The sequence below is a fragment of the Prionailurus viverrinus genome, chromosome D3, assembly GCF_022837055.1.
Source record: "Prionailurus viverrinus isolate Anna chromosome D3, UM_Priviv_1.0, whole genome shotgun sequence".
Classification (NCBI taxonomy): Eukaryota; Metazoa; Chordata; class Mammalia; order Carnivora; family Felidae; genus Prionailurus; species Prionailurus viverrinus.
In genome coordinates this window covers 7,563,665-7,573,455 of record NC_062572.1, presented here as the reverse complement: position 1 = coordinate 7,573,455, position 9,791 = coordinate 7,563,665, and the positions used below count along the sequence as shown (strand labels likewise).

Below are 9,791 nucleotides of genomic sequence, written 5' to 3'. Positions count from 1 at the left end.
TCTGCACCTTATCAATTGTCTATGAATTTCTACAAATTCTACACATTTTCTGCAATTTCCACAAGTTCACAGACTCTGGGACCTACTCAGGGATAAATCATGCCAAACAAATCATGCCCCATCCCCTGAGAGCAGTGCTGTCTGATAGAACTTTCCATGGCGATGGAGATGTTCTACGTTCGTGTGGTCAGTATAGGAACCACTCACCACATGTGGCTCTGGAGCACTTCAAATGTGGCTCGTGGGACTGAAGAAGTGGACTTTTACAAGTGTTTTATTTATTTATTTTTTTAATATTTATTTTTGAGAGAAAGGGAGGGTGAGAGAGAGCACCTGCTCGCATTTGCTGGCCAGAGAGAAAGAGAGAGAGAGAGAGAGAGCAGGGGAGGGGCAGAGAGAGAGGGACACACAGAATCTGAAGCAGGTTCCGGGCTCCGAGCTGTCAGCACAGAGCCCGACGCGGGGCTCGAACTCATGAGCCGTAAGATCATGTCCTGAGCCGAAGTCGGACACTTAACCGACTGAGCCATCCAGGTGTCCCTTTACAAGTGTTTTATTTTAAAATAAATGTAGTTATACAGAAAAGTTCTAGATAGTACAGAGTTGTCATATTCCCTTCTCCCAGCTTCTCCTAAATGGGAACGTCTTACATAACTGTGCTACATTGATCAAAACTAAGAAATTCACAGAAGTGCAGGCTTAATTTGAATTTTTCACCAGTTTTTCCACTAAGGTCCTTTATCAGGATCCCCTCCAAGACTGCACCCAACCCTCGTGTCTCCTTGGTCCCCAGGTGGAGGTTTCTCTGTCTCCCCTTGATTTTCCTGACGCTGACAGCTTTGAAGGGTTGTGGTCAGGGGTTTTGTAGAATGTCCCTTGACTCGGGTTTGCCTGGTGTTTTCTCACGAAGGGGTGGATGTGGATCTGGGGGAAGAGTCCCACAGAGAGGACGAGCCACCCTCCCCACCACGGTAGATCAGGGGTGCCTGACATGCACTGGCTGCTCTGTTTGCCTCACGCAGGGGTGCTGTCTATTGCTTTCTCCCTCGTGTGTGGCTGTCTTGCCCTCCTGTGCTCAGTGCTTTAGAAGCAAATCACAGATCCAGCCTACATCAGAAGGAGGGAAGTTCCCCCTCCACCTCCTGGAAGGGAAATATCAAAGAATTTGCAGACCTATGTTAAAACTGCCAAATGACTAGTAAATATTTGTGGGAAGATACTTTGTCGTGAAGCAAATTTCCTGTTTCTTCGCAGTTCACCCATTAATTTTAGCCTTCATCTGTAGATCTTGCCCACAGCAATTATGACTGAGGTGTTCTTTTTTTTTTTTTTTTTAAGATTTTACTTTTAAGTAATCTCTACACTCAATGTGAGGCTCAAACCTACAATCCCGAGATCAAGAGCTGCGTGCCCTACTGACTGAGCCAGCCCGGCGCCCCACGACTGAGGTGTTCTAATGGTGATTTTCTATTTCCCTCATTCCTTCTATGTTTATTAATTAGAATTCTGTAAGGAACATTTGTCCCTTTTCCTCCATTTATTTATATCACTGCAGACTAGTGGATATTTATTTTACTCTTTGGAAGGACACGTGGTCATCTTTTTTGCCTGATTTCCCAGCTTGGGGGTAATTTTTCTAACAATAGTAAATGTGTTCTGATATAGGACAGTCAAAAAGAATGACAGACGAGCACCACGGTGGATATTTTGGGAAAGGCTGACCAAAACACTGTCATTGGAGGCTAAGATTGTGTAGCCTCAGAGCCCCGGGGAGGTGCTGAAGTAGAAATACCCACAAGAGTAAGAAAGAGAATTCCCGGGTGAGTTGCAGCTCTCAGAGCCCCATAACATCACCACCACCAACCCCCCCCCCCCCCCCCGATATGAGAACGTGGGCAAATCAGAGGATCTCTTTGGGCCTCATCTTCCCCCAAATAAGATGAATATGAAGGTGTTGTTCAACTCAGGATCTGTGGTTCTCAGGCTCCAGCGTGTATATGAATCACGGGGAGGTTTTGTTAAAACCCGGATCACTGACTACCCCTCCAAAGCGTCTGATTCAGTAGGTGTGAGGTGGGGCCCACGCATGCGCATTTCCAACACGCCCTCAGGTGATGCCCATGCTGCTGGCCCGGAGGCCGTGCTTTGAGAGCCATTAGTCCAAATGATCTCGAAGAACCATTAACGACTTTGGACTCAACATTCATTCAAATGAAAAAATCTTTGGCCCTGGCTACGTAGAAGTCATGGAGGCAATGATGGAACAGGACTTTACAGGAGCAGAGGCACTGGAAATCCAGTTTGGAACCGTGCAGGAGACACTTGAATGATTGCTCTGTACCGGGCACGCCATTAAGTGCTCCTAAGACCCAGTCACTGCCCAGAGAGGGACAAAGGTTGGGCAGAGTGGTGAAGAGCAAGCGTGAGTCTGCCTTAACAGCTAGCGTGGCCTTGGGCAAGTCACTAAATGACTCCTTGCCTCAGTTTCCCCCACCTATAAAAAGAGGACAGTAACGGTACTTACATGGCCTGGCATAAAGAAAATCCTCAATAAATGGTTGTCGCTGCTAGAACTACTCTTATTTGCTACTGAGCCTGTCCCATGGGGAGAAATGGTATCTGTTTCCACAGCATGCCCCACGCTCCCTCAGCCACAACACCACCCAGCCTGGATTCCCAGCCACTGATTTTAACCCCCTCACAAAATCCAAAGCAGATCATGAGAAAAACTCAATATAATTTATTAAATAGTTCCTGAGGAGCACTAACACTCTCAATACAATAAAAACCAATAAATTAACACAGGTATCGCCTTCTGCCTTCGCAAAGGCATGATGAAGATAAGATTTAAGTCTGCAGAGGAAAAACATTCTATAAATGCCAAGACGGAGAACAATGTCATAACCTGACATCTCTTCAAGTTAACTCACACATTTATACCTCAGTCCTCCCGGGACTAGCCCATCTGGGGACTCACTGAAATTATTCATTGGAATAATTTACAGCAGAGCAGTCACCCTTAGCCTGCCAGTTATGTTTTCTCAAGGCTTCAGACATTTCCACCATTCCAAAAGGAATAGGTTCAGCCAGATGGCCTTGAATGGCTTACTGGGATCCAGAATTCAATGATTGAAGCACATGTTCCAGGCACGCTGAGAACTGTTGTAAAACGGCCAAGATGAAGTTTTTACGTTCAAAGTTGTCTGCAGGCATAGAAACTTCTGCTTCTGGTTCACGTTGAAATTTGAGTTTGTCCAGCTGTTCTATGATTTTATCGATAGTATTCTTATCTGACAATGGTCTGATCGCCCTGAAATAAGGCAGGATGGCAGAGCCATTGATGTGCGGCAGTTGGGAGTCAGAGCTGAGACACGGTAACGAGGAATGTTTAGATTCTGGCAACCCCATCTCCTTCTTCAGCTGTGGGACGAGGAAGAGACATGGGTGAACATTACATCCTCAGTAATGGCTAGAAGTCAAAGTGCTTACATCCGAATGCTCCCTCTGTGATGGGCTGGGTGGGCCCGTCCCCCTTGCCATCCCATGTAATCGGTGCCACCATCGTGTGAGGCTGTGGTCACCAGTATTGCCTTTCCCAGAAGAAACTAAAGGTCAGTTGGTTTGCAGAGCTGGCCCAAGATCAAGGGGCGGACCCGGGATTCTAACCCATGTCAGCAGCAATTCTGAGGCCTCTACCAATAACCACTGCTCCATACTGCCTCCCCTGCTCCATGCGACCAAGGCCTCCACACACCTCCCCAGGAATCCTCTCTTAGCTGCTCTGGGGCTCAGAGAGGGGGAATAGGAAAGCATCTGGGTTTCCGTCCTGCTTCTTGCTCTTTGTGACTCTGTATTAAAGCCAGTGTATCCCCAGCTCATCAGGGCGATGTGTGCACATCTGGAAAGGCCTCCAAGATGCCAGGGAGAGTTTTTCCAAACATACTGAGGACTCCAGACCACACCCTCTCCTGTCCCTCTTCCCAAGGACTAAGAGATTTGGGGTTCAACTGAAATGCTAACAGCATCTCACCAGCCTGAACTGCAGAGTCACCTTGGCTGTAACAACCTCTGTTTCTGTGCCCGTTAAAGCCAAGGCTAAGGCTTAAATGTCAGGGGGTGGAAGGGAAGGGCTAGGCCAATTTTGTGAGCTGTTTCCAGGTTTTGGTTTTTGTTTGTTCGTTTAATCAAAGCTTCCCAAGAGGTTCTATCTTGAAGACAACTCTGAGAAAATGGGAGAGTATTTACATTTATTCAACCTCATACTTTCCTCCCAATGGGGTCGGAGTCAGCACAGCCTCTGGCAGAAGCAGACTGGGTCCTAATTAAACGATAAAGTAGCATGCAAACAGACCCCCAATTTGTTCACTGCCCTTCTCTGCGGTAAGAGAGACTCTCTGTGCCCACAAGAGGATTTTAATATCCTGAATTCACTGAGACATCATTTACAGCTGAGGTTGACGTTTGCAGGCAACTAAATGGTCAGGCAAGATGGCCCGTCCCTAGGGTTGTGCTACAGGCAGGAAAACCCATGTAACATTACCGTGAACTAGATATGTTAAGAATGAACAGACCTACTAAAGCAGATCCTATAGTATGTGAGAAGTCATTGAACTTCAGACTGTCTGGGCTAATCTCTGCCTCCAACCCTCATGAAAATTCCACTGTATCCTGTCTAGTTGTTCCCATCTCTTCCTGGTGTATCCGCAGCCCTAGCTTGGGGTCTAAAATAGTAGGCCTCTTCTAGGGGCAAATGGAAGGCATTTTAAAGAAATGGCCTGGAGAAGAAATCTGTAAGGGCACTTACGTAGTCTTGCAAAAGTCCCTTAGACATGGGCCGTAATTCCAAGATTATTTTTCGGACGTCGCTTGGTCGTAGTCGATGGGTGGGTGCCATATGGGAGGGCAGCAAGGTTTCCATGCAGCAGAGCAGAAACAGGGCAAACCTGGCGGGTCCTGGAGAAAGAAAACGATGCTGTGGGCCACGTGGCCAGACGCCCCCTGCCCACCCCAGTTGCAGCCACTGAAGCCGTTGTTGAGCAACCACTGGCCAAGCCCCTCCAGAGTCTTCTCTATCCAACGGGACAAGACCACGCTCATGAAACAGGCATCAGGGCACAGTAGTACCTGCGTGGGAAAGCATGGCGAGAGAGCACACGGGGCCTGCTCCGGCAACAGCTTCTGGAGCTAGATGTGCTCGCCATGGACTCTGGGAGATATATAAAGGGCCAGTTGTGAGGGAAAAGAGCGATCAACGTCCCGCCCATGGCAAAATCATTGCTCAGCTTTTCTCCAGAAAACACTTTCAATATTCTGCCCCACGAGGCTGGGTGAAAGCGGGACTGGAAGGAAACGCTGAGGTTACCCTCAAGGTGGGCAGATGCCTGACTCAGTACAGACACACACAGGAAAGCACACACATCTTTGCCATTTCTTCTGGGAAAAAGCTTGTCGATTTGACTAGAAGAAATTTTGAAGCCCAGATTTGACAGGCCTAACTCCCCAGGAACAGGTGATTTACAGGAGCTGAGGGTCAGTGCCCCACAGGGAATTTCTGGGGAGGGTCACAGTGAGTATGCGTGGGCGTCAGGCTGGCATGAGGTTTCTCAAAACGTATTACCTTTGGAAATTTCTGAAGTATGCCCATGCCAGTGTGCGGGGATGGCCCCGATAACCACAGTGAATATGGTGAGTCAAAGGCCTCATCTCCGTTCTGCTTGGCCTTGAACATCATTGGATTCTCAACTGTGTCTTTGCAACGACAAGGCCTAGAACTGGAGTCTGTGCTCCAGAGTTATTTGTTGAAGGTGCTAATTCATATTTTGAATAATAGACTCTTCTAGGGTCTTAGGAATGGTGGCAAAGAAGCTAAACAAGGTCCCTGCCCTGATAGCTGGTGTTCTGATGGGCAACGGGCAGACAGTAGACACATTATCAAACAAGAGAGTGTAAGGTAATAAGAACTATAAAAGTAAAACAAGGTGATGGGAGAAGGAGAGAGTGGTAGGTGAGATACTCTAAGTGACGAGGAATAGTTTCTCTGAGGAGGTGTCCCTGTGGGAAGATCTGGGGAAAGGGTGTTCCACGTGTAGAGGACACTAGTGTAAAAATCCTCAGGCAAAAGTGAGCTTGGTGTGGCCAAGAATGGGAAATGGGTCATGGGAGCTGGAGTGAAGCAAAAGAAGGGGAGGGTAGTAGGGTAGAGAGGTGGACAGAGGCCAGGACACAGAGGGCCTTCTGAGGCCATGATAAAGAACTTGGATTTTATCCCAAGTGTGACAAGATACTGCTGGACAGCTGTCCAGGGAGGCGAGTAGGGAGGCGAGTATAGGCTCTGGTGTACTTTTAGAAGGAAGAATAGAGCACCTGGGTGGCTCAGTCAGTTAAGAAGGAAGAATGAGAGAGGCCCCTGAGTAGAGAATGGATTGTGTAAATCCAAGATGGAATAGAGGGGCCAGTTAGGAGGCTATGTGGCTGTCTAGATAGAGGTAATGGTGGCTTGGACCAGGGTAGAGAGGACAGAGATGGAGTCCACAGAACCGACTGATGGCCTTAGGTAGAGGTAAATCCGAGAGAGGAATCAGGGATGAATCCTGGGATTTTGGTAAAGCAACTGAGTAGTTGATCTGCAGTGAGGGAAAAGGAGCCTGGAGAGGAGAAATCAAGAGTCTCATCGGGAATGAGTTAAGTTCAAGATGCCCACTGGGCATTCGATGTCAAGTTAGCAACTGGATAGGAGTCAAGAGCACAGGAAGGAAGCCAGACCAGAGCCATCCACAGAATCCAACATGCACAACAGAAAAGAGTCAGAAACCCCCTTCCTCCACCCTTAATCCCTAGTTCCCCTCCAGTCCCTGTTTTCTCTTTCCTCTTATCCAAGTTTCTTAACAGAATGGTCTACATGCACATTTACCTCACTTCCCCAAACGCCACAGTATGGTTTTTACCCTAACAATTTATTCAAAATCCTCTAGCAAAGTCCATGGTAGGCAGAATTTTGCCCATGTGACTTTCACCCTCTGGTATTTACTCCCATAATTATATTACATTACAGGGACTTTGCAGATGGAATTAATTACTCATGGTTACTAATCCGCTGACCTGAAGAAAGGTTGATTACCAGGTGGGTCCAATGTAGTTCCACGAACCCTTAAAAATAAAGAAGGCAGAGAGACTCAAAGCATGAGAAAGACTCAACCACTATTGGCTGGCTTGAAGAGGGAGGGCGCTAGGTGGAAAGCATGAGGAGAAAACGAATTTGGCCAACAATCAGTGAGTTTGGAGGAGGACCCTGGGCCCCAGTTGAGAACCACAGCCCCAGCTGCTACTCTGACTTTGGCCTGGGAACACCCTGAGCAGAGAATCCAGTTTCTCCATGCTGGACCTCTGACCTACAGAAACTGTAGGAAGTAACTTCATAGATTTATATTGCTGGCTTTATGGCATTTGTTATGGCAGCAACTGAGGACCAATATAGTCTTCAGTGGCCTCATGTTGCCAACCTTACTGGCTTCCTCTCAGCCTTCATTTTACTTGACCCCTCCATGACACGCTGTAATGCCAACCACTTCCTCTTTCTTGAAAACCTCTTTTTCCTCTTTACTCTATAATAATATGATCCTGATACCTTGTGGCCCTCTGACCATGCCTTCTTAGGCCAAATCATCTTCCTTCTTGATCTCTTAATGGGCATGTCTCCAAGGGCCGCATCATCGATCCATGTTCCTCAAACCTTAATGTCTCTCTCTTTCAAACTCCAGATCTAAATGTTCGGTTGCCTAATGGGCATCTCCAGTGGAATGTCCTGCCCTCGATATGTCCAAAACCAAGCATATGAGTCAAGGTAACAGTAATTGTGGAGACGAATGGGTGTGGATAGGGTGGAGAAATTTGTAGGAGGCAAAGTTCTCAGGAGATGGTGGTTGAGTGGACATGGGGATAGTGGAGAAGGAGGAGTTGAGAACTGCATCTGGGTTGGTGGTTTGGGTAACTGGACAGATTGTGGTGCTGCAAGCAGAGGGGATCACAGGGCTCAGGTGAGTGAAGAATTCAGTTTTGACACGGTGAGTTGGAAGTGTCATGGAACTCTCAGGTAAAGATGGACAGTGAGCCTTTGGACATTCGGATTTGGAGCTTGAAGGAAGGAACTGGAGTCATGGGTGCCATGTCTGTATATTGGGCCATCTTTGGGTGCCATCTGTACATTGTAATTGAGAAAACTGTAATCCTACAAGAGATGACCAACAAGAGACATGTAAGGTAAGTGTGGAGTCCAGGGGTCCACGTCTAATAACAGAAGAGGGAGAGGGAGATGACAGTCTACAACACTGAGAAGACACTCTTGGGAGGGAGAGAAATGTACTAGGAAAACACACCATGGAACAAGATGAAAAGTGGTTTTCAAGGAGGAGGATACAATTAACACCATCATAAGCCATGGAGAGGTCAAATAAGATAAAGACTGAAGGGATTCACTAGGTGTGGCAACACAAGGTCACTGGGAACTTTGCTTGGGGAGTTTGAATAAGTTGTTAGGGCAGGAGCCATACTGTGACAGTTTGGGAAGTGAGGTAAAAGGGCCCTCTGACCAGTCTGTCCAGAAGACTGGATCAGAGGAGGAAAGAGACAGCAGGGGCTGGAGGGGGACTTGGGGTAGACGAGGGTTCCCAACTGTTTTTTCTGTTGTGCATTGGGCTCTATGGGCCACCCAGAGCTGATCTCGTCCCTGTGCTCTCGACTCCTATCCAGCTGCTGACTTGACATGGGATAGATGTCAATGGGCATCTTGAACTTAACTCATTCGAGACGGGACTCTTGATTACTCCTCTAGAGACTTCTTTTCCCTCACTGCAGATCAACCACCTAATTGCCTCATTAAAATCCCAGGAGTCGGGGCTCCTGGGTGGCTCAGTCGGTTGGGCGACGGACTTTGGCTCAGGTCATGATCTCACACTCCGTGAGTTCGAGCCCCGCATCAGGCTCTGTGCTGACAGCTTGGAGCCTGGAGCCTGTTTCAGATTCTGTGTCTCCCTCTCTCTCTGGCCCTCCCCCGTTCATGTTCTGTCTCTCTATGTCTCAAAAATAAATAAACGTCAAATTAAAAAAAAAATTTTTTTTTAAATCCCAGGAGTCATCCCCAATTCATCTTTCTGATTTGCTTATATCACTCATGGATATTTATCTTATTCTTTAAAAGGACATGTGGCTCTTATTTTGTCTTATAGCGCAGTTTTGGAGAATTTTTCTAATAAAAGTAAAGGTGTGGGCGCCTGGGTGGCTCAGTTGGTTGAGCATCTGACTCTTGATTTCAGGTCAGGTCATGATCTCATCATGGTGAGATCTAGCCCCAAGCCAGGCTCCACACTGAGTGTGGGTTAAAATTCTCTCTCTCTCTCTCTCCCCCCCTCACCCCTCCCCCGCTTGTACATGCTCTCTCTCTCTCTCTAATAATAATAATAGTAAAGGTGTCCTGATACAGTAAAGGTGTTTGACACACAGTCAAAAAGGATGAATGATGTCTACCACAGTGGGTGTTTTCAGAAGGATCCCATCAATAAATTGGACTTCGTCAAAATTAAAAATGTTTGGTCTTCTAAAGACACTGTTTAGAAAAGACAAGTCTAGACTGGGAGAAATATATCTGCAAACCACAAATCTGACAAAATATATAAAGAACACTCAAACTCAATTTTATTAGGATTAGGCAATAGTTTCTTTAAAATTACGCCAAAAGCACAAGCAACATAAGACAAAATAGATAAATGACACTTCACTGAAATTAAAGACTTTTGTGG

At 46.9% G+C, this 9,791-nt stretch overlaps 1 protein-coding gene across 1 annotated transcript; it reads right to left on the bottom strand.

Annotated features, from left to right (window-relative positions):
• Positions 1-3,105: 3,105 nt before the first annotated feature.
• IL31 (interleukin 31) lies at positions 3,106-5,140 on the bottom strand. Its single transcript, XM_047826819.1, has 3 exons — positions 5,125-5,140; positions 4,805-4,953; positions 3,106-3,420 (listed from the first exon to the last, which is right to left on the bottom strand). The coding sequence occupies exons 1-3, from the start codon at positions 5,138-5,140 to the stop codon at positions 3,106-3,108; spliced, it is 480 nt and encodes a 159-aa protein (XP_047682775.1).
• Positions 5,141-9,791: the final 4,651 nt, after the last annotated feature.

Coding starts and splice junctions, on each gene's coding strand:
- IL31 (XM_047826819.1), bottom strand. Junction 3,421..4,804: donor AGGGACTTTTGCAAGACTAC/GTAAGTGCCCTT, acceptor CTCGTCCCACAG/CTGAAGAAGGAGATGGGGTT.